The sequence below is a fragment of the Symphalangus syndactylus genome, chromosome X, assembly GCF_028878055.3.
Source record: "Symphalangus syndactylus isolate Jambi chromosome X, NHGRI_mSymSyn1-v2.1_pri, whole genome shotgun sequence".
Lineage (NCBI taxonomy): Eukaryota > Metazoa > Chordata > Mammalia > Primates > Hylobatidae > Symphalangus > Symphalangus syndactylus.
This window is the reverse complement of record NC_072447.2, coordinates 114,497,708-114,522,819: the sequence shown is the minus strand read 5'-3', so window position 1 is coordinate 114,522,819 and position 25,112 is coordinate 114,497,708. Positions and strand designations below refer to the sequence as shown.

The following is a 25,112-nucleotide window of genomic DNA, read 5'->3' as shown; positions in this document are numbered from 1 at the left end:
TACAGATGTTAGGAATATAGATATTTATCTAGTTCATCTAGAAAAAAGCTCTGCGGTTCTTCTCCAAATTTAGGGACTTAAAATTTTGTCTGTCGAGGCAGCACTTTCCTGGACCTTAGAAGTTTCTGACAATTCTTTGCAACTATCACTTGTTGAATAAACACAAATTTGGAGTAGGCAGGCCCACCAAGGCATCAGCAGTGCTATTGTGATTTCAAGGTTGAGCTCTTGGCCCAACTTAGAAGCTTAGGGACTTAAAAAAAAAAAAAAAAAAAAAAATGGTGGGTATAGTGGGTGGCACCAAGTTTTCTTCAAGACACTTAACAGTTAGAACAGGCCCTTTCCATGACGCTTGGGAGCCCAGTTTGTAAGAGAAAGCGGATTTCTAATCCCTGACCCTACACACACCCATCTCCACCCCGCCTTTAAGGACACCAAACCAAAGCTTTGTCACTCTGTTAGCCACAGTGTGGATATGGGAAACGCCCCGAAATGATAAGCAGCATGCTAGGGCGTGATTTGCGAGGCCGGTTCATTCTGTGTCCAGGGCACCAGCTCAGGATCAGACCAGGTGCACACCTCGGAAAGGCCTTGGTGCCGGAGGAGAGCGGGTGTGGGCTTCCAGGCAGGGGAGTCCGAGGGTAGTCGATATCTTCAAGGCGTGCGCGAGTGGTGGGGAGCTCCTAGGTGCATCCAGTGCAGACCGGGAGGAGGGACCCGAGGAGCTGTGCGGTCCCTTTAAGACCCCAACGCTCGCCTAGCCAAAGGAGGGGGGGCTGCAGTGGGGGCGCTGTGTGATGGGAAAGTGGCCGGCTGAGTCTCACACTTTCTCCCGATTTTTAAACTTTCGGGCCGGGGAGCAGAAATAAAGCCATTGTGCCGGGGCGGAGAAAGGGTGCGTGCTTGCAGCGGCTGCGTGCTTGCGGACTTCCCGCCAGCGCCGAGCGGCCGGCTTCTCGGGCCAAGTGGGGAACGAGCGGGCGGGCGGGCGGGCAGGTGGCCCCGGACCGCCGCGCCCGCGCCTTGGCTCTGCCCCCGGGAGCCAAGCAAGCCGCTGCTCCCTCGTGGTGTGAGGGCGGTGATGTTTTTCCTCCCACCCACTTTTGAGTTCCCCCTCCCCCCTCGCGCGCACTCTAGCTCTCGCCACAACCTGCGAGCCCCAGACCTCGGACGAGAGCGCCCCGGGGAGCTCGGAGCGCGCGCACGCGTGGCAGACGGAGGAGGCCAGTGCCCAGGTTAGTGAGCAGTGCCCGGCGCCCGCTTCCCTCACCTCCTTTTCCAGCCTTTGCACAGGTGGGTTGCCTTCTCTTGGCCGGAGCCGTCCCTGGAAGTTTCCCCAGGGTGCCCCAAATTCCCCTGCCACCCCAACCTGTTCTGTGGTCCAGCAGTTAGCAACCTGGGTGGAGGTGGGGCCCAAGGCTTCTGACCAAAGCAAGTTGGGGGTCTCTGAATTCGAACTCACAGCTCGTCCCTCCCCACTCGGCCTGCATTTCTTTATGCTCTGGCGCTTTGAGAGGTCACTTAGGTACTCCACCCTGAGCTACCCAAGGGACTCTGCAGTCCCCTTAATCACTGCCTGTATTCCTGAGCCTGTTTTCTCATTTTGCTGATGAATACGTGGTAAAGTTAATGTAACAGGGTAAATGGGCGAAAGGCTCCCTATCCCATCCTCTGGCCATCTGCCTCATTTTTTGGCCCTGACTACGGGGGGTCAGAATTTGAGACACTAGGCTCTGGAAGCAACGTGGTATATTGCCAGAGCATAGGGCCCGGAAAGCCTGCTTTCCAGTCCCTCCCAGCCCTGCCACTAAAGTTATTTGAGTTCTCTGGGTCCCCCCAGTGCCCATTTTGAAGGTGGAGTTGTGTGGAATGAAATGAAATGATAGAAAGGTGTTTTGCAAGCCAAATGCGAGGCATTGTTTGTCAGTCATAAGCAGCAATGAAAGCATTTCCTCCAACAAGAGATACCCTGGGTTAAAACTGCCATTTTCAGTGGCAACACACCACCAGTTAACTGAACTTTTCTTGCTGGGTGGTAGAGTGGGGAGAGGATTTCAGCTGATGGACAAGGGCCTGAGACTCCAGTGTCTTTCTTATTGTTTGTCGGAAAGAAAATTGCTACCCTAGGGGCTGTCGCACAGATGATAGTCAATGTGAGATTACAAGGTCAGTCAAGCCTCTCAGGAGGATTAAAGAGACACTGTGGGGCGTGAAGAACTGGCTGACATGTGTTCATCCCTTAGCCTTCCTGTGGGGATGTCTTTTTGCTTCTGTTCTACCCAGGAGACCTGTTCTGAAAGTGGGCTCCTTACACTTGATGGCCCAGATTGCCTTGCAGTCACAGCTGGGCAAGGAGCAGTTGGTCCCTTTGCTTAACGCAAATGAACAATGTGAATGCTTGTTTCATGGAAGCACCTTAATAAATACCTTTCTTTTGGTACTTGATACATTTCTCTTTCTCTTGTAAAACACAGGAACTCTCCCATCCCACCTCCACTACCAGTGTTAGTTGCAGGGTTTTGGTTTTTTTGTTGTTGTTGCTTTCTTGTTGGGTCCTGGATCCCCTGAAACATGTCAGTGGCTACATGTCTAAGTAACCTGTAAAAGAGCTCAATGGCACAAAAGCCTGTGTGAAGCAGACAGAGAGTTAATGCAGAAATAACTCCAGTTAACTGGGTCAAAGTATAATTTGAAAAATTAAGGACAGTTTGGCTCTTTGCAAGAATAAGAATCGGCTAAGTTCGCTGAGCAATGCTTGCTTGTGTTTACTGCTGCAGTCCCAACACATGTTTTGAACCACCCCCTCCCCCAAAAGAAAAAGCTGAAGAGATAAAGAGAAATTGAACAATGAGGAGATCTGGGGAGGGACCTCTTCTTGGTTCATATTTCTGCACAGAATACAAAGGCAGGACTTCAGGATCTTGTAAATCAAAAGTGAATATTTATAAAGCGATTCATTTTCTGATGTTCTCCATCACAGCCTGGGAGTCCACACAGATGACAGGAACGCCAAAGGAGATTAATTGCTCTCTAGTTACCAACGTTTTTATTTGCTCATAATATTAGTTGGGACCTAAGAAAGGCAAAAATTTCTATGAGCTGTTTTCTTGCCAACTTGAGTTATGAAGCAATGCTACTGTTCACCGAATCACCCAACCATTATACAAGAAAAGTAGCCCTGTTGATTCTCGCATGGGGAGACCCTAAAACTGTGGTTTCGGAAACACCCGTTGAAATCCATACATGAATGTGATAAATTGGATTTCAGTGGTTAAAAATCTTTCTCTTTTGGAGGCTTGGGGAATAAACTTATTAGAGTAGGCTCAGGAAGAACCTCACTGAGGTGGGTAGCCGTGTTAAATTGTTAATGCAAATGATTTGTTTCAAATAAACGTGGTAGCCCTCAAGGGACAGTGACATTCTGAGTGATTGTAAGTGGGCCACAAACTCACAGAGGGGACCAAGACATCAGAACTCAGGTCTTTAGATGGGTAGGAATATGTCCTGAGAGAATTTGGTTCTTTAAGGACCAGGGAGGAGGTAAAGAAGGAAGGCAGACGGTGCTGCAAATCTTGCCTGATAGCACAAATCATCATCAGTTCTTCCTTGGTTATGCATTCATAATTTGAAACAGTGGATTTTGAATGACCCAGGCAACTTCATAGCATTTAAGTAGGAGCTGTAGCATCTACTTCAGAGCCCAAAGATATTCAACTCTCCAAAATGATCGTTTTGCATTCCTTCAAGTTCTTTAGGTGCAATATTTAGGTTGGACTCTCTGGAAAGATCAATGAGTTCATTTCCCATTCAGATTGAATCTGGTGTTTTTAGAACATTTCAATATTTTCAGATCACCCATTGGAAGAATTTTGCAAACTCTAAAGTCTGTGGAAATGACCCGTGACTAGATATGAGCTACAGCAAACTTTCTGCGTTCCAAGGTTCAAAAGGTTTAAGATTTCTACCCCTTATACTGGGAATGCCAATCTCATGTTCTGAAGAATTGTTTTAATGGTCTTTTGCATGGTGGTGCAAGGTGAACAAATTATCTGTTTAATTTGCCCAATTTCCCCTAAAAATGGCCCATTTAAAATTTCCATTTTACAATGGACTTCTTGGGGGAGGAATATGTCTGAACCATTTTAAGCAATAAAACTTTTCAGGTGTTTAATTGCATCCATTCGCTAATTACATCTACCTTTTCCAACATTAGTTGCCAAACCAAAGATCCTTGTAGATCTCATAGAGGACACAGGAGAAACTGATAAATTTGTACTTCATTCCAAAAGGATTAATGGTAAAAGTAGTCTGGAAGCTAAGATTAGTTAACTTTCATTTCAGAAATTGCTTGGTCTCATGCTTGTTACTTTTACCTTGTTTGCTAAAATAACTGTTTTTGCAAGCTAAAGTTTCCCTTTTCTCCCAAAAAAATCTCTTGAGAAATCAACTTTAATTCCCTTAGAAAGGAAGATTTCAAAATTTATTTTCATTTTCCTATGACTTGCCTGTAAGGACTTAGCCTAAGCTTTGGATAGGAATGCACCCTCATTCACTTGAATTTTCGCCCACAAGCTTTGCAAGACAGGAGAGGCAAGTCCTTTATCTTGTGCAGGCAAACAATACTTACAGTTATGTAAATTCTCCAATTTTTTTTTTCTTCTAGCAGGTTAGAAGCCTGAGCATCAGTGACCTCTATCAGTTCCAGAAGATCTGTGTTAAGCTTTTTTTCTGCTTTCTTCCCAACAGCTTGAAGGTTCTGTCACCTTTTGCAGTGGCCCAAATGAGAAAAAAGTGGAAAATGGGAGGCATGAAATACATCTTTTCCTTGTTGTTCTTTCTTTTGCTAGAAGGAGGCAAAACAGAGCAAGTAAAACGTAAGTGTCTTGCATTTGGAAAATAATACACTTTTTATAATTTCTTTGAAAATGTGGCTGTAATCTGTAGCAATTGTGATTTAGCCCAAATGTGGCCATGCCATTATTCTAAGAGAAGAAAGTGAATGTTACTGGTTTATGCATGAATTGATAAAAGAATGAGAGCTTTGAATCAGGCCAACTAAATTTGGGCTGTTTTTCTGATTATCATGTAGTCTTTGTCTCATAGAACATATGACACATTAGCTTATTTTCTCTTCCCTGTTCTAAACTATACAAATCTCATTACATTTTATGTAACTCTAGAAATATCTGACAGATGAGCTGGAATTTTCCCAAATTTCAGACTCTTCAGCAAAGGCTTTCAGTTTATGAAAAATAATAACACAGAAAAGAAAAAAAAAAAGAAAAAGAAAAGCAGGCTCTGCCTATTCCCCTATGCCGAAAAACGAGGAAGGATGAAACCTTCCTATGAACTGGGCTCAGATGAAAAATCTTTTGAGGAAATTGAGATTCCAGGGACCGTTAGCAAATTGGATGCCATTTATTGAAAAGAACATCCCCGCAAAGCCAGGGAATATTTCTAGAAAGTCAGCGATCCGTGTAATGGGCTAACACATTGGAGAAAGCAGAGAGTGGCAGGAAGTGGGGGCGGGGGAGATAATTAACCCTCCTTGCTGCCACGTTTAGGAGATTTATGAGTAACGGTCGACATCTCCGTTCTTGCTGCCTTTGCACAATGTAGGTCTTACCTTCTTTGGGCCACTTGCAGCCACCTCTGAGGTAGATGCTTGCTCTAAATTTGAAGGAAAAGCCTAAGCTCCAGTTCCCCTTTTTGACAGCATCAAAAGAAGCACAAAGTGGAATTGGTCCAAGAGGGGCATTCTCTGCTCCACTGAACTTATTCATGAGAAGGAGCTGTGAAAATATTCTTGGTAGGAACTGAAGCAGCATCTGAAGCCCATCACTTAAACCTTTATCTCTTTTATCACATAAGTTAAATAGATCAGGCAGAAGGCTTGCTGACAAGGAGAACAGTGCCAAGCCTATTCCATCCTTAAGTGTGTTTCTGTCCCACTACAATTTTCATAGTAAATGTAGTCTTCTTCCTGGGAGAAACAGTGTTTAATAGTGTTTTTGATTAGGCTTTTGAGCATGAGCGGTCTATGGTGATATCTAGTATGATTGGGACACAAAAGGAAGTTTAGTGGGGCATGATCTCAGCAAGGAAGCTTGGTTCAGTCTCTACTCTTGTATCCCTCAAATTGCTTCCTTCTTCTTCCACTTGAATATAGTTCATCTCAGAATCCTCCTCTTCCAGAAGCCCTCCTTGATTTAAGTGGATGTGACAGAAGCATCCATGCATTCTCAGCTCAGCTCACAATTATCTGGGCTTAGGGATGAAAAATTACTCAATAAGTACAATGTACATTATTTGGGTGATGGTTACACTAAAAGTTCAGACTTTATGTGATATATCCATGTAACAAAACTGCACTTGTACCCCTTAAATTTATACAAAAAAATCTTCCTGTCTTAGAGGGAAACTTCCCTTATAGCCTGTTAATGATGACCTCATGGGGAAAGCTTGTAACTCTCAGAAGACCATCTCTTATGGAAAGCCTTTCATTTTTATGAAGAATTGAATAATATTGCATGAAGCTTAGACAAAGAAAGATGTGACTTAAAAAAATTACAAACCCAAATCTACTACTTTCTACTATTTCCTTGTGCTGATGAATTTGTCCCAAGCCCTTTTGATATTCAATTGGTGCCAAAGTGATTATGTAACAGATGGCCTAGGGCACCAGATCTGGTTCAGTGTTTCAGGCTTATTGTCAGATGATGAGGCTAAGGTCATGGTCCTTCCCTTAATGAGCCACTGAGCATCATTATGTGTGTCCATGCCCAAGCTAACTGTTCTGAAGACATGCAAAATCATCTCTGCTAAAGGGAAAACCTCAAAGCATATGTCCTATGTACGTTGCCTTGATACATACATGCACATACACAAGCACACACAATATGCATGCACAGAGATTTATATTGCAGCTCTAACAGTGAGAAGTCAGAAGCAGTGGAAATGTCAGTTCATAGATAAATAGTTACAAAAATGATCCAGGTAATGCAGTATAATGCTACCATTAAAAACACTGTTTATTGAAAATTTGGTGGCCCTGGGAAATGCTTGTTAACTTATTTTTAAGTTTCTTAAATTATAAAATTAATATATATGCTTATTATACAAAACAGCATGAAAGCATCTGAGCTTCATATGGAACATGTGTCCCTAAACTCTCATTCCACTCTCCTGGGATAACTATTATTAGTGGTTTGCTGTGTGATCTTCCAAACTACTTTCTTTGTTTTATAAAATTATATATACATGTCCGTACGATTTTTTGTTTTACAAAAATAGGATATTACATACACTTTTCTGTGATTTGCTTTTGCTCAATAATGTGTGTAGAACATCCTTCCATGTCAATACATTGCAATGTAATAGTGCCATCTTCTTTCTAATGCTTGCATAGTTTGCAGTTGCATAAGTTTGCATTGGTTTATTTAACCAGTCTGTATTTGTAGATATTGAGGTTGTTTCCAGTTTTTGCTATTAAAAGTAAGGCATTTATGAACATCTCTGGGCACTTATTCAAGTATTTGTGAGAAATAGTCGAAGTGCATGTTCAGTTTTAATCTTGATAAGTACTGTCAAATTGCCCTTCATATAAGTTGTATTAATTTATGCTCCCACCATCTATGTATGAAAGTCCATTTCTAATTCCTTCACCAAGATTATAATCAATCTTTGTATTTTGGGGCCATTTTAATAGGAGAAATAATCTGTCAGTTTTGCTTGGTATTTTTCTGTTTCTGCAGCATCTTTTCAATTATGTACTAGTTCAATTTTATTTCTTCATGAATTGTCTATTTTTTAGTTTGGTTGCTTGTGATATTTATTTGTTAAAAACTTACTTATCAACCTTTTATGTTTTAAATATTATTTTTGATATGCCACTTGTTTTAATCTTTAAGTTGTATTTTCCCATATAGAAGTTTTAAAATTTTATGTAGTCAGATCTGTCATTCATTTTCTGTATGGCTTCTGGATTTCTTATTCCTAGGAAGGTCTTTCTCACCCTATATTTTTATATTTTCTTCTACTGCTGCCATAATTTTATGTTTTACCCATAGTTCTCTATTCCATCTGAAATTTATATTCCCGTATGGTATGCAATGGGGAACTAATTTTTTTTTAAATCTCCGGATGGTAGGTTTATGAATGTTATTTTTGCTCACTTTTATGCTTCTGTCTATTCCAAAATTTCCACAATTGGCAAGTTTCACTTTTAAAACAGGAGAAAAGCTCTTTTTAAAGTAAAAGTACATCTTATTTCCCACATTTTTACTGTACAATTCTAGAGACAAGTTGGTATGGGAGTAGATGAAGAAATAGAGGGGTTTTCTAAAATTAAAAAGGAAAGCAACTGGAAAAACTTCAGAAAATGGGTAAGAGTAGGCCTGGGTCATAAACCCTTCACGTCTCTCCTTGTCTGACACCATTTTACCAAAAGAAGGCAAAGTTTTTTTATCTTGCAGGGGCTGGTTAGAATATAAGCTTTTAGGTCAAGGAATGTGCTTTGTAGCCTGTTTGCTCTCCTATTTGGGGCATCAGGGTGGAATGACGGGAGATGCGCACTCAATTGATTCAGAAATCTGAAGAGGTGTGGAAAAAATGCTTTGTTTGTGGAAAGCTCATCACAAGGAATGGTGAGGGTGGGTGCTGCCACTTGCTGGTAGCTAATTAGCCATAGTTACAATTTCTCTTATAAGAGAGAAGACAGGCTCAGGAAACCCGAAAATACTGATAGTGCATTGCAATGGATGAATGAGCCATTTGTTGCTTACATAAAAGTTTGTTACTGTTCAGCATCAGCAAGGTTTGAGGTCTTTAGCTGGGAAAAGGTCCTTCTGTATAACTCCATTATGCTCTGTTGTTAAAGTTGTAGTCAATGAGGCCAGGAAACTCTTTTGAAGTTCAAAGGAGCGTAACATTCACAGCATAATATTCATGCAAATATGGGACAAATGGGCTGAAGAGTTTGCCCCTTTGGCAGATCTAACTTAGGTAATGAACTATTGATCAAAGTGAAGTTGAAGAATTGAGTTGTTAAGAATATTCAATTATGTATTTCTAATAGACCAGCCTGTGCCAAGTCTGGCAAAGGTTCTGGAGAGAGAAATTGTTCATGTATTTCATGGAGTCCACTCCTGCTTTACAAGGTAGTTAACTGGATCTTCAAGGAGCTAGATTGTCACTTCTTTTTCTCCTCAAGAGAAAAGCTTCCAACATTCAGATTTGGCTAAAAGTGGGCCTCTGGACTTCTCAGGAAAGGCAAGCCACCAAAAGATTGAAGGGAAGGAAGAAGATACTTAGAAAGTTTGAAACATGTGAAGCCCACTTAGAACTTCTCTGTCTATTGTGAGAGCCAGCCAGGAAGGCATGGGTTTTCCTCCTCCAGATTCTCCCTTGGACATTTGAGGTGATTATTGAACAAGCAAATGAAAGGACCTGTTCACATCTTAGAAGTTTAATTAAGTGGAATTAGAAGAAAGGAATGCTTAAAATTAGATAGCTTAATGCTTTTCAAAGTATACTCTTAATTGTTTTTTATTTTGGTGAGGGGGCGGTAGATTTTGTCATGGAGGCTCTGTAGTTAGCCTAGATCCAATCCCCAGCTCCTTGACTTACTTATGTACCTTGGGAATGTTACCTAACCTCTCCAGCTTTAGTTTTCTTATCAGTACAGTGGGGGAAATAATAGCATAATGAGCGTGAGCACTGTCATTTGAAGAAGAAACGAGATTGTGTACACCAAGTGCTTTGCATAGTGGCTGGCACATAGTAAGTTTTTCATAAGTGGTTGCTATTAGAGCAACTCTCTTACAAGCCAAAGATATTATCCCCTTAATTTTAAGGTGAGAAACTTGAAACTCAATGAAGTCAAGTGACTTTGTACAAGGACAAGCAGCAAGTCCCAGCCAGAGCTAGAACCAAAACCCAGGTCTCCGAATTAAGTGTTCTGTTCACTATACCCATCTGCCTCCTGGAATTCTTTGAGGAAGTCAGTTCATTGTCTTGAATAGAAGCTCAGTCCTTTATACATGGCAGCCACTTAACACATAAGAGATGATCCAAGTAAACGAATAAAAATTTTCTAACCCAAATTCCTAAGAGGGATAGTATACTATTTGGGAGTTAAAAGACTGAGACAAGGACTAAAAATTTTTCAGGAACCTACATTAGCTAAGCCAAAGTAAAGTTGTGAGGAAGGTTAAAAGTATGTGCCTCTATGTCTATGCTTCTTATATTTCCCTGACTTCTCAGTAGGATTGGAATGTCTCCATAGTTTAATGGAAAGAGGACTGTGCTTAAAGTCAGGAGACCTGGTTTCCGGTCAGTCTTCCCTTGTTTGCCGTGTGGTATTGGTTGAGTCATTCGTGTTCTATGAAGTAAAGATTCACTACTTACAAATTGAAAAGAATTCTTGCCTTCTGGACTGAAAACTAAAGGAGAATAGTATAGGGGCTGGGGAGGTGGAACAAGGGAAACGAAGGCCCTAGTTTTGTGTACTTGGAGCAAACCATATGGATGTTTAATATTGTCACAAGGTAATTGCAAAGAATATTTTATCCATTTAAGATTTATAGCCTGTCTGCTTCTAGAAAGATTAGATACACATTAGAGATGAAAGAATGGGGCAAGATAATGTTTTTAAAGATGAAATAAAATAGAAATCATCTGAAGAAAATAGAAGGAATAGTTGTTTTTAACATTTGGTTTAGTAGATTATAGCATTTATACTGTAAATTTGGCTTATGCCTCCCAAAAGGATGAAAAGAGAAACTTCGGGTTTGTTGTCAAGAGAAAATTTACAGTTTCATCTACAGAGATTATTCCCACCTCTAACCCACTCGAGCAGTATTGATCATGGGATGTTTGAATAAGGCACATTCTTGGTAACCTTTGTTTCATAGAAAAAAGAATTGTCTGTTTGGCATTTCTTTACACCCTCTGTAAAGGAAGAAGGCAAATATTAAATTATAATTCAATAAAGGACTTTCTATAAGCGGTAAGGAAATGCATTCCAGGTACTTTCCCTTTGAATGATCTAAATTGGAGAATAGAACATGGAAATGTTAAATAGATGTTTAATATGTCTACTAGACTGGATTGTCAACTATCAGATGCCCTAAGCAAGCTTTCTATTAACATGATTTGTTTCTGATTTTAAAATAGATGCTCATTGTTAAACATTCAAAAGGTACATAAAAGTATAAGGAAAACAAAAATGAGCAGTAATCACAACGTGTATGGATAACCATAGTTAATTGATATATATACTTGTAGTCCTTTTTTCTAAGCTCAGTTATACAAACATATTAGTTTACAAAACTGAAGCACTTTTTAAATAGTATGGATCAGGGTTTGTTTATTTATTTATATAGACTTAGGGGATACAAGTGCAGTTTTGCTACAAGGATATTCTGAAGTCTGAGCTTTTAATGTAGCCATCACCCGAATTGTGTACATTGTATCCAATAGGTAATTCCTCATTCCCCACACTTCTCTTACCCTCCCACCTTTCCACATCTCCTGTGTCTATTTTTCCAAAATGTATGTCCATATATACACATTATTTAGCTTCCACTTGTAAGTGAGAACATTCAGTATTTGGCTTTTTGTTTTTGAGTTGTTTCACTTAAGATCAATTCACAATTGGAGTCTCTAAAATGCACCTCTAGTGAAGATATATCCCATGTTGTCTGTAAGTGAAAGCTGGGCGGTTTAGACATGAATTGCAGGATATGCAAATTTGTTTCTATTGTGAAAAGTTCAAGAGCTCAACTTTTATTCTTTACCAAAGGGAACAAAAGTATTCCTGATCAAACAGAAAGTCTCCCTTCACAGAGATTTGCACCGCTAAAGTGCTGATAGGAAGAACAACTTGGTTTTTTGAACAGGCATTTTTATTTTTGCCCAAAGTCCTATGCCACATGACATGGAAGAGATGATACTAGCCTGAAAAAATATTCAGGTCAGGTTTCATCAGCTTAGCAGCCTTTCTGTAAAAGGATCTCCTCATGGCCTCATAGTAAAGACTAATGAGAATATCATCAACTCCCAGTTATTTATGCTAATGAGAGATAGAAGGGCACAATAAATTGAAATTTCATGGAAAATCTCCAGTTCTCATCTTAATGGTGTCACCTTGCTTGACTGCCAAACCTCTTTGAACTATGGACCCTTTTCTTTTCAATGGGTTTGCCCACCTGCTAATAGGAAAGTAAAATAACCACAAAGCAAGTAGTGAGAGGGCCATGCTGTGGGAGGCCTAGGCGGGTGAATCATGAGGTCAGGAGTTGGAGACCAGCCTGACCAACATGGTGAAACCCTGTCCCTACTAAAAATACAAAAACTTTAGGTGGGCGTAGTGGCGGGTGCCTGTAATCTCAGCTACTTGGGAGGCTGAGGCAGGAGAATCACTTGAACTCAGGAGGTGGAGGTTGCAGTGAGCCTAGATTGTGCCGCTGCACTCCAGCCTGGGCGACAGAGCAAGACTCTGTCTCAAACAAAAAACAACAAACACTCAGTATATAATTTTGGGCAGGTGATCCAGCAAGTAGGAAAAAGATAATTAACTTCTGAATGAAGGAAAAAGCTGCATACACAGGACGGAGAATTTTGCTTCTTCATGACTTTCTTTTTTTCTCTGGCATCTGCAGGCTGGAAATGAAGTCTTAAAGTCCTGAGAAAATATGACACAGAGTCTTCAACTCTAGAAACCCAATTTTCAGAGAAATAAGAAACGTTTAACCCTTAACTACTATATCTTGCCCTTCCTACATTCTGCTTCAAGTTTGATAAATGACAGAAGAGAAGTACTTATGCCTTTATTTTTTCTTCACTCTTCTAGTAGCCTTTTAAAGAAAAAAATAATTAAAAAGGAATTTGTTTACTTGATGTGTCCACTCATATAATGAATAGCAGAGATTCATCTTTTTTCCACTGACCATGTGTTATAATAGAATAAATATTATTGTAATACTGACATGACAATGTGTCTACAGTAATAGTTCTTATCAAAAACAGTTCTTTGGAATGTTTTCTTGATTTTGGACTGGTGATGAAGTTACTGACCTTTGCCTAATCCTGGGAGCTAGTCAGTAATGATTGGCAAAACATTGATGGCATAGTGACACGTATCTGTTGTTGTTTACTTTTTGTCATCATTGTTCCTATTAACAGGGGCCCCTAAAGTAGCAGAGATAACCACCTCTAATGAGGGCAAGCTGATACATTTGAAAAATAGCTGTGATGTTGCAGGTTGAAGGTCCATCTCACATGTTAGTTGGAGTTCCTTTGGGACAAATTCTACTCTCAGACACCATTAGTTAGCAGTAAGTCATGCATCCTCCAGTTTCTATCTCTGTTATTGGCAAGTGATCACCTTAATTTTCTTGCACATATCTCCTGGAAGCTGGCGAGGCATCCTTATTTCAATAAAATGAGCTGATTTGTGCTTTTTGTCTAAGATTATATACTGGGGTTTTACGTGTTATTAATTATACTGCATAACTCATTAAATTCTCTCCTTGGTAATGTCAACAATTTTTAAAATTTCAAACTTATAAGCATATACTGAAATTGACTTTATCATAGTTTCTCAAATTTGGTGATTGTCCAATGTGTTCATGGTGAAATTAGTATAATTGTGCTAACCACTCAATATTGGACAACCATGTTCAAACATGTCTTAAAAATTATGGTGTTCCAGCACTTTTGGAGGCGAGGTGGGCGGATCACCTGAGGTTGGGCATGGTGGCAGGTGCCTGTAACCCCAGCTACTCAGGAGGCTGAGGCAGGAGAATCGCTTGAACCCGGGAGGCGGAGGTTGCAGAGTCAAGATTGTGCCATTGCACTCCAGCCTGGACAACAAGAGCAAATCTCCGTCTCAAAAGAAAAAAAAATTATAGTGTTTACTTTTTTGATGTGTTATAAAAATATCAGTGTCAGTAATTGCAGAAGCATTGTTTAATAGCACTAATGGCATGACTGTTCAGCTCCTTGTCTGCCTTCAGTTTCTAAATTTGCCCCTTCCAGGAGTTGTAGGGTTTTGTCTGGGTCATAATTAGCCAAATCCCATGTTGCCGAGATAATAAGACCAATACACTTGATGAAATACCATTATGTTTTCATTTTACGTCAGGTTTCTATCAGCAGTTAGTGATTGAGTAAGATATTTGCATCCTCAAGAAGCATAGTTTGGAAGACACTGGTATGTGGGATAAATGTCACGTGAACAAATGAGGAAAGTGCTGTTAGGTTTAAAGAGAATGAAAAATAACTTTTAGCCCGGGGTAATCTTGTCTTCCCATCAAGATTTCAAAGCCCTTAAAAGCATGAGCACTATTTTATACATTATGTGTTGTTGTCACTGATGTAAATACAAAAATGCAAAATAGTCTCTGCCGGCTGCACTATTTTATATAGTCTTTGTTGAGTATTACTTGACTTCACTACAAACAACATTGATTTTTAAAAGGTGATCAAAGCTGTGTTAAAAAGGTATAGTGGAAAGGTAATTTGAGAAAAGTTTAGTAAAGAATATGTAGAAGCTCTTTACTTTCCAAGTTCTAAAAGCAGTGACCTGCACCTTACCAACCACGTAGCAGGAGAGGCAGAATTCTGTAAAGGTTATAGTCTTTGCTTCTAAAGCTACAAGATACAGATTTGAATTCTATTTCCATACCTTGATTAGTTATGTCAACTTGGGCAAGTTACCAAACCTCTCTGTGCCATTGATTCCTCAGTGGTAAAATGGGGCCAATAATGAGACCTACCTTGTAGGGTTGTTGTAAGAATTTAGTGAATTCAGATATGTACAACCCTTAGAGCAGATCCTGCCTCATAGGAAATGCTCAACAAATATAACTTGTTGTTTTTGTTATTGTTATCACCATTCTCATCTGGCTCTATATTTTTCTTGCACTTGGTTCCCTGGCTGCTTTTTACACTTATCATCTACCTCCTAGCCTTTGAGCCAAATTCGGGGCAGAAAATTCAGATGGCTCAGCTTTCAAACTTTGTCTAATTATACTCCTTAGAGGCTGAATTTGGGGGAAAATGTAATCTATTGGCTGAAATCAGTTATTTAGGTTATCCGTGGTTTTCAAGAATAATGGTGAACTCACATATATTGAAGCGATCCATTTAATAGTGTCAGTGAAATAATCTATCTTAAAGATTTTTTAGAGAATAGATAGCAACTTGCCTGAAAGTTATATATTAAGAATACCTTCGTCATCACATCAATATATACGGTCCTTTTGGAAACAGACTTTCCTGCAAGTCAGAATCTTAAACGGTTTGGAAGAGAGTTTTAGAAATGTGCAAATGAACTTGAAACCCACATTTGTATAGCTTGTTTTATTTCAGTGCTTGAGTAGTCTTTTCAGTGGTCTTTATCTTTTATTATCCCCTTTCTTCTTCATCAAGTAAGAAAAGGGTAGGTCATTCAACCATGCAGAACATATAGCTGATAGGAAAACGTATTCAGTTTCATATTTTAAATAGGTAAATATTATGTCAACCTCTGATTGAGCTAATCTAAGCAAGAAAAATAATTCAGAATCAAACGCATAATATACAGGTTATAGCTTACTCTGCAATGTGGATTTAAATCTACAAAGTAACTTTTAGCTTACCTCCATTCAAGTTTTAGTGGCCCCAGACCCATATAAGTATGAATATTTATGCTAACCTAGTAATGCCATTTGAAGGAGCCACCTTGTAGGATTTGCTTCCACATGTATACTCAGATTCTTTCTGAAATGTTGAAATAAGTTGTATATGTGAAATGCAAATCACTTAAGTGTTTGTCAGTGAGACTATACATTTATTGTACAGAAGCAGTAACTCTCATCTCACCGAAATGGTAGAGTAAGATGCCTTATTTAGATGTTAGTCTTGGGAAATTCATAATCATCTCTCATCAGTTAAATATACTGGGATTATTGAAATATTTAAAATATTTCTTACCACGTCCTTGAGTGTTGTGGAGCAGAAGTTTAATTTGTGTCTATACCAAAAAAAAAAAAAATGTATTGCTAAGATTTGGCTGAAAAACACTAACATTCTGCCTTAAAAGTATGTGTTCTGTTTTCTTTCAATTAATAAATATTTTGAGCACCTACTTTTAGCTCACAAATAGAGATTAATATAACAATGTTGACAATGATGATAGTATCATAAAAGGGGAAATAGAAATGGTTACTAAAATGAATATATATTCAACCTTGCCGATAAGAAAAAGAAAGAAATATTGGTTCCATTTTCCCTTACTTAACCAAGTTGCCAAAACTTTAAACAATCCATTGCTGGGCATTCTCACTCACTGCTAATGGGAAAGTAAATTACTGCGGCTTTTCTGGAAGGTTGTCTGGTAATGTAAATCAAGAATTCGAAAGTACTCAAAACATTTGACCCAAGAAATCTACTTCTAAGATTTTGCATTAAGAAAATACCTAATGTTGCAAACAGAACTTTATATATAAGGATCTTTGTCATGATTTATTTAATGGAAAGAAATGGAAACAACCTAATATCCCAAGATAGGGGATTGGTTAATAAATTATGGTTCAGCTGTGTATTGGTGTAGAACTATGTAATTAGTCATGAGGTATGGGTAAACTATTTAATGGCAGAGGAATGTTCTGATATGTTAATTTATAATGTAGTTTATAAAATGTATATAATATATGCTTTTAATTTTGTAATAAAACCTTTATACACATAACCCATGGAAAAAAAAGATCAGAAAGAGCTTCCAGTTTCCAGTCTGATAAATAGTGATCTTGGAGGTTGTCATTCCTGTTGTCAAAAGAAAAAAAACTGAATGAACTGAAAATCAACAATAGATGCAGTAAGATGGGAAATGGAAATAAAAGGTATACAGATTGGGATGGAAAAAACAATATTACCTGTGTTCATAGATGACATGATTTCTGCATAGAAAATCCGAAGGGATCAACAACAATGACAAATACACTCCTGTTACTAATAAGTGATTATAGCAAGGTTGAAGTATACAAAGTTAATATAAAATTCAGTTGCTTTTCTGTCTACCAGCAATTAACAAGTGGAATTTGAAATAAAAAATACAATATTATTTATATAAGCAGTCATTAAAATGAAACAGGTGTAAATTCAACAAAATATGTACAGTATCTATATGATGAAAGCTATAAAATCCTGATGAAAGAAATAAAAAACTAAGTAGAATGGAGAGATACGCCATGTTTGTGTTTAGGAAGACTCGATATTGTCAAGATGTCAGTTTTTCCCAACTTGATGAATAGATGCAATACAATATCAGTAAAATCCCAGCAAGTTATATTGTGGATGTCAACAAACTGATTCTAAAGTGTATATGGTAAGGCAAAACCCAGAACAGCCAACACAATATTAAAGGAGAACAAACTCACTACCCAATTTCAAGACTTACTATTAAGCTATGGTAATCAAAGTTATGAGATACTGGCAAAGTAGCAGAAAAATAGATCAAGGGAATGTAACAGAGAGCCCAGAAATAGACCCAAATAAACATCATCAACTGATCTTTAACAAAGTAATTCAATGGAGAAAAAATAGTCTTTTCAATAAATGGGTGCTGGAACAACTGGGCATCCACATCCAAAATACAAATAAATCTGGACATAGATTTCATACCCTTCACCAACATTTGCTCAAAATGGAACACAGACATGAGTGTCAAATGCAAAACTAAAGAACCCTTAAAGGATAATATAAGAGAAAAATTTAGGTAACCTTGGATTTGGCAATGACTTGCTTTTTTAACTTGTAGTTTAGGTTCAGGGATACATGTGCAGGTTTGTCAATACAGACAAATGTGTGTCATGGGGGGTTGGTGTACAGATAATTTTGTCCCCAAATACTAAGCATAGTACTCAATAGGTATTTTATCTGATCCTCTCTCTCCTCCCACCTTTATGCCTCGAGTAGGCCCTAGTGTCTGTTGTTATTCTCTTTTTCCCATTGGTTCTCATTATTTAGCTCTCACTTATAAGTCAGAACATGCAGTATTTTGTTTTGTGTTCCTGCATTAGTTTGCTAAGGATAATGGCCTTCAGCTCCATCCATGTTCTTGCAAAGGACATGACCTCATTCTTTTTTATAGCTGCATACTATTCCATGGTGTATATGTGCACATTTTATTTATCCAGTCTACTGTTGATGGACATTCAGACTGATTCCATGTCTTTCGTATGGTGAATAGTGCTGCAGTGAACATATGCACGCATGTGTCTTTGTGGTAGAATGATTTATATTCCTTTGGGTGTATACCCACTAATGGGATTGTTTGGTCAAATGGAAGTTCTGTTTTTAGGTCTTTGAGGAATCACCACACTGCTTTCCACAATGGTTGAACTATTTTACATCCTCTCCAGCAGTGTATAACCTTCCCTTTTCTCCATAACTTGCCAGCATCTGTTATTTTTTGACTTTTTAGTAATACCCATTCTGATGGGTGTGAGATGGTATCTAATAGTGAGTTTGATTTGCATTTTTCTAATGATCAGTGATACTGAGCATGTTTTCATGTGCTTGTTGACTACATGTGTGTCTTTTGAAAAGTGTCTATTCATGTCCTTTGTCTACTTTTTAATGAGGTTATTTGTTTTTTGCTTATAAGTTTGTTTAAGTTCCTTACAGATTCTTGATATTAGACCTTTGTCAGATGCGTAGTTTGCAAATATTTTCTCACATTCTGTAGGCAATCTGTTTACTCTGTGGATGCTTTCTTTTGTTGTGCAGAAGCTCTGTAGTTTGATTATATTCCACTTGTTAATTTTTATTTTTGTTGCAGTTGCTTCTGGCATCTTTGTAATGAAATCTTTGCCAGTTCCCTTCTCTAGAATGGCATTTCATAGGTTATCTTCTAGGGTTTTTATAGTTTTAGGTTTTACATTTAAGTCTTTAACCCACCTTGAGTCGACTTTTTGTACATGGTTTAATGAAGGAGTCTAGTTTCAGTCTTCTGCATATGGCGAGCCAGTTATCCGAACACTACGTATTGAATAGGGATTCCTTTCTCCATTGCTTGTTTTTGTTGACTTTGTCAAAGATCAGATGGTTTGTGACATCATTTCTGGACTCCTTATTCTGTTCCAGGCAATTACTTTTTAGATACAACACCAAAGGTTCTATCCAAGAAAGAAAGAATTGATAAATTTGACTTCATGAAAATTAAAAATTTCTGCTCTGCAAATGACACTGTCAAGAAAATAAAAAGCCACAGACTGGGAAAAATATTTGCAAGAGACATATCTGATAAAGGACTGTTATCCAAAATATACAAAGAACTCTTCAAACTCAACAATAAGAACACAAACAGCTCTATTTAAAAATGGACCAAAGACCTTAGCAGACACCTCACCCAAGAATGTATACAGATGGCAAATAAGCATATGAAAAGATGCTCCACATCATATGTCATCAGGGAAATGCAAATTAAAATAAGAGTGAGATACTACTACACACCTATTATTATAGATTGCCAAAATCCAGAACACTGACAACACCAAATGCTGGTGAGGATGTGGGGCAACAAGAATTTTCAATCATTGCTGATGAGAATGCAAAATGGTACAGCCACTTTAGATGACTGTTTGGAAGTTTCTTACAAAACTAGACATACTTTTACCATATGATCCAGCAGTTTCACTCCTTGATATTCACATCCCAAATTTTAAAATGTATGTCCCACAAAAACCTGCACACAGATGTTTATAACAGTTGTATTTGTAATTAGGAAAACTTGGAAGCAGCCAAGATGTCCTTCAGTAGGTGAATGGATGAATAAACTTAGGTAAATGCAGGCAGTAGAATATTATTCATTGCCAAAAAGAAATGAGCTGTCAAGCCATGAAGAAACATGGAGGAAATGTAAATGCATGTTACTAAGTGAAAGAAGCCAATCTGAAAAGGCTACATACTGTATGATTCCAACTATATGACATTCTGGAATAGGTAAAACTATGGAGACAATGAAGAGATCGGTGGTTGATAGGGGTTAGGGAAGAGAGAGGAATGAATAGGCAGGAGACAAAATATTTTTAGGGCAGTAAAATTGCTCTCTTTGATACTATAATAGTGGATACATGTCATTATATATTTGTCCAAACCCACAGAATGTACAATACCAAGAGTGAACCTTAATGTAAATTGTGGACTTTGAGTGATAATGATGTGTCAGTGTAGGTTTGTCAGTGGAAACAATTGTACCTCTCTGGCAGGGGATGTTGATAATTGGGGACACTAGGCATGTGTGGCAGTGGTAACAGGGGGTACATGGGAAATCTCTGTACCTTCCTCCCAATTTTACTGTGAACATAAGACTGCTCTAAAAAATTAAGTATTAATTTAACATATAAAATACATAAATACATTTAAAGTATTTATACAATACTTTCCCTCCCCCCACAGTTTATGGCTACATCAAATTTCTCTTCAGCAACTGCAAGCAAGAAAGAAAGGAGTGAAATATTTAAGTTGTTGAAAGAAAAAGGCTACAAATCTGGAATTCTGTATTTACAGAATTTATCTTTCAAAAATAAATGATAAATAAAGACTTTCTCAGACAAAAAGTGAGAGAATTTGTCACCAGTAGACCTTCCTCGCAGGAACTATTAACAAAAATTATTCATAAAAAGGGCTACCAGTCTGGAATTCTGTATTCAGAGAATTTATTTTTCAAAAATAAATGATAAATAAAGACTTTCTCAGACAAAAATTGAGAGAATTTGTCACCAGTAGACCTTCCTTGCAGGACCTATTAACAAAAATTCTTCCTAAAGAAGAAAAATGACATAGGTCAGAAACTTGGATCTACATAAAGAAAGGAAGAACATTAGCAAAATAATAAGTGAAATAAAATATTTTTCCTTTTCTTAATTGACATAATAAAGAACAGTTTGTTCAAAATAAAAATAGCAGTGATATCTTACATGTCTGTAGCTTATGGGAAAGTGGAATGAGTGACAGGTGTAATAAGGAATAGAAGAGAGGAATTGGGAAAATTCTGTTAGAACATACCTGTGCTACACATGCAGTAGTATAGTGTTATCTAAAAGTAAAAATGGACTTGGATTAATGTAAATGTATATTGTAAACTCTAGGGCAGCCACTAAAAACTTTCTTAAACGAAGTATAATTGATATGCTCAGAGAAGAGAGAAAATGGAATAATATAAAATGTTCAGTTAAAACCAGAGAAGACAGAAAAAGAAAGGAAGACAAAAAAAAAAGTAACAAAAAAACTAGGGCAATGAATAGAAAGTCATTGCAAATATGGTCAATATTAAACTAGCAAATCAATAGTCACTTTAAATGTGAATGGTCTATATAAACCAATAAAAGAGAGAGACTGTCAGGGGATTAAAAATCCCCAAAATCCAACTATGTGTTATCTGTAAGAAACCACTTTATTTTAAAAAAGTATTTCTAATAAATTTTATTGTGTACATTTAAGGTATACAACGTGATGCTATGAGATACATATATATATATAAATTGTAACTATAGTGAAACAAATTAGTATATTTATTCATCTTACATGGTTATCCATTTTCCCCCACAAGAGCAGTTATAATCATATTAATTGAACAGTTTGTCCCTTCAAGTCAAATTCCTCAGTTGTGATGGGTCAGATTCCTCAATTGTGACCAACCATTGCAGGCAAAATTCAATTTTATTTTTTTGGTGGTTTTATTTTTGAGAAAATTTTTATTTCACCTCTCCCAATGGATAGACATTTATTTCAAGATACACTGCATCCTCTTATTGTCAACACTTCAAACCTACCAGCTACTGACATCTTGAAACAGCATAATTTGTTATCCATGACTCCTGAAGTTTCCTCATGTCACCAACCCTTATATGATACAAATGTAAAGTTGGCTATTCGTGGAAATGTGCTCACCACATTGCCAAGTGTCTTGGGTCTCCTTTAAAAAGAATGTTTTTTTCACAAAAGTCAACATTTCCCTGAAAATGCAGCTCCATCTTCTATTGGTATGGTCTGTGGAAGTCACAGAGACTGAAATTTCGGTCCATATTATGGTTGATAACTACAATTTCTGTTGCAAAGTATGCAAGCATTACTTTGAACTGCATCTGATGCAAGTTGGTGGTCTAGGCCATTACTTGCAAATCGCCCAGGCCTATTTTGGGAACAATGCTTTCAATTCCCTTTTATTGCATATATCAGAACAATATCCTGTTAACTAATATGATGGTTCATTTTACTGCATATATGAGAAAAATGTCCTGTTAACCAATATATTTTGACTTTTGGTTTTAATATGTTTTAGTACAAATATCCAGGGACAAATTCTTCAGTTGAGTACATCCAAGAGACACATTGTTCAATTGATCTGCTATAATCTAATCATTTAGCAAAAATTCTGAATACAATACACTATCATTAGCTGTGGTTCTCATGCTGCACATTAGATCTTTAGACTTGTTCATCCTATATATCTGCTGCATTGTATTTTTTGACCTGTATCTCCCATTTCCACACCCCTACACCAATCATAGTCACCACTGTTTTATTCTGTATCTCTGTGAAGTTGACCTTTAAAAAAAAAAAGATACCACATATAAGTGGGATCATGTGATATTTTTCTTTGTGTGTCTGGCTTATTTCACTTAGTGTAATGTATACCAAAGAATATTTTCAGCTATACAAAAGGAAGAGATCCTGTCATTGCCATAAGATGGATTGACTTGGAGGATGTTATGCTAAATGAAAGAAACCTAGTTTAAATATAAAGACACAGATGGGTTAAAAGTAAAGGAATGGAAAAATATATACTGTGCTAGCTCTAATCAAGAGAAAGCTGGAGTTGTTGTATTAATTTCAGACAAAGAAGACTTTAGGACAAGGAAAATTATCCGGGAAAAATGGGGGCCATTACATATTAATAAAGGGGTATATTCTCCAAGAGAACATAACAGTCCTTAATGTGTTTGCACTTAACAAAGCATCAGAATACGTGAGGCAAAAACTGATAGAAATGCAAGGAGAAATACAAACTATTATAGCTGGAGGCTTCTATACCCCTTTATTAGTAATTTATAGATCCATCAGGCAGAAAATCAGTAAGGACATAGTTCAATTTAATCATCAGTCAACTGGATTTAACTGACGTCTGTAGAATACTCCATCCAACAACATGAGAATATACATTCTTCTCAAGATCACATGGAACATTCGCCAAAATAGACCATATTCTGGGTCATAAAACCTTAGGAAACACAAAATAATAGAAACCATACTATACTTTTTTTTTTTTTTTTTTTTTGAGACAGAGTCTCACTGTCGCCCAGGCTAGAGTGCAGTGGCGCGATCTCGGCTCACTGCAAGCTCCGCCTCCTGGGTTCACGCCATTCTCCTGCCTCAACCTCCCGAGTAGCTGGGACTACAGGTGCCCGCCGCCACACTCGGCTAATTTTTTGTATTTTTAGTAGAGACGGGGTTTCACCATGTTAGCCAGGATGGTCTAGATCTCCTGACCTCGTGATTCGCCCGCCTCGGCCTCCCAAAGTGCTGGGATTACAGGCGTGAGCCACCGTGCCTGGCCCTACAATATATACTTCTACACCATACTGGAATTAAACTAGAAATCAGTAACAGAAAGCTGTACAATTCCAAACTATTTAGAGATTAAAAACCGCACTTCTAAATAGCACATGGGTCAGAGAAGAAGTCTCAAGAGAAATTTTAAAATATTTTTAGCTAAAAGAAAATGGAAATACCACTTACCAAAATTTGCAGGCTGCAGCAAATGCAGTGCTTAGAAGGAAATATATAGCAAGGAATTAATATATTAAAAGTGGAAAGATTTAAACTGAATAATACAGACTACCACCTTGGGAAGCTAGAAAAAGAAGAGTAAATCAAATCCAAACTAATCAATAGAAAATAAATTTTAATGGCTACAAAAATACAGTTAGATAGAATTAATAAGATGTAGTATTTGGTAGCACAGTAGGGTGCTTTTATGGATTGTGACTGGTCATTTCTAAACTTTTTGTCTAAACCGGAATCACAAAGATATTCTCCTGTTTGTTCTTTTAGAAGTTTTAAAGAATTAGGTTTTAAAGTCTATAATCCATCTTGAGTTTATTTTTATATACAGTATGTGATATGGATTAAGGTTCATTTTAGTTTATGTTTTGTATATTACTATCCAAATATTTAGGCAGCATTTGTTGAAAGTACTATCCCTTTTCCACTGAATTCCCTTTGCACCTTTGTTGAAAATCAATTGACCACATATGTGGGTAGTTTTTGAATCTATTTTATTCTGTTGATCTATTTGTCTAACATTTCGCCAACACCACATTGTCTTGAAAACATCAGTCTGTTGTTTTTCTTTTTGCTTTTGAGACAAGAGTCTTGCTCTGTCGCTCAGGCTGGAGTGCAGTGGCACAATCTTGGCTCACTGCAACCTCACCTCTCAGGTTCAAACAATTCTCATGCCTCAGCCTCCTGAGTAGCTATGATTACAGGCGTGTGCCACCATGCCTGGCTAATTTTTGTATTTTTAGTAGAAACAGGGTTTCACCAGGTTGGCCAGGCTAGTCTCGAACTCCTTGCCTCAAGTGATTTGCCTGCCTCAGCCTCCCAAAGTGCTGGGATTACAGGCATGAGCCACCACACCCTGCCAAAAACTGTAATTTTATATTAAGTCTCTGACATGTTTCTTTTGCAAAATTGTTTTGGCTATTCTACTTTCTTTGCCTTTCCATATAAATTTTTCATTAGATTACCAATTTTTATAAAAGATCATGCTGGTAATTTGATTTAGATTGTATGGAATCTATAAATCACATTGGATTTGTGTCTTTCAATCCATAAATAAAGTGTATCTCTCCATTTTTTAGGCCTTCATTGATTTTTTTCATCAGCGTTTTTTAGCTTTCTAAGCAAAGATCTTACACATATTATGTTAGATTTATACTTCAGTATTTTCAAGTTTTGGGGGAACTATTGAAAATAGTACATTTTCAACATTCAATTTCTAATTGTTCATTATAAAATATGTAAAGATGATTTATAAATTCTCTATAGTAACTTTTTAATAG

At 37.7% G+C, this 25,112-nt stretch overlaps 1 protein-coding gene across 9 annotated transcripts in view; it reads left to right on the top strand.

Annotated features, from left to right (window-relative positions):
• The first annotated feature begins 953 nt into the window (after positions 1–953).
• Positions 954–25,112, top strand: part of CHRDL1 (chordin like 1) — a 122,245-nt gene continuing 98,086 nt past the window's right edge. For 6 of the 9 annotated variants that reach the window (XM_055268615.2, XM_055268612.2, XM_055268607.2 and 3 more), the window contains exons 1-2: positions 954–1,235; positions 4,747–4,874. In XM_055268615.2, the coding sequence (XP_055124590.1) occupies positions 4,781–4,874 (94 nt within the window). In that variant the 5' untranslated portion in view covers positions 954–1,235; positions 4,747–4,780. Of the gene's footprint in view, positions 1,294–4,746; positions 4,875–25,112 lie in introns of all 9 variants that reach the window. The other 3 variants (XM_055268608.2, XM_055268610.2, XM_055268606.2) reach the window with 1 other exon arrangement.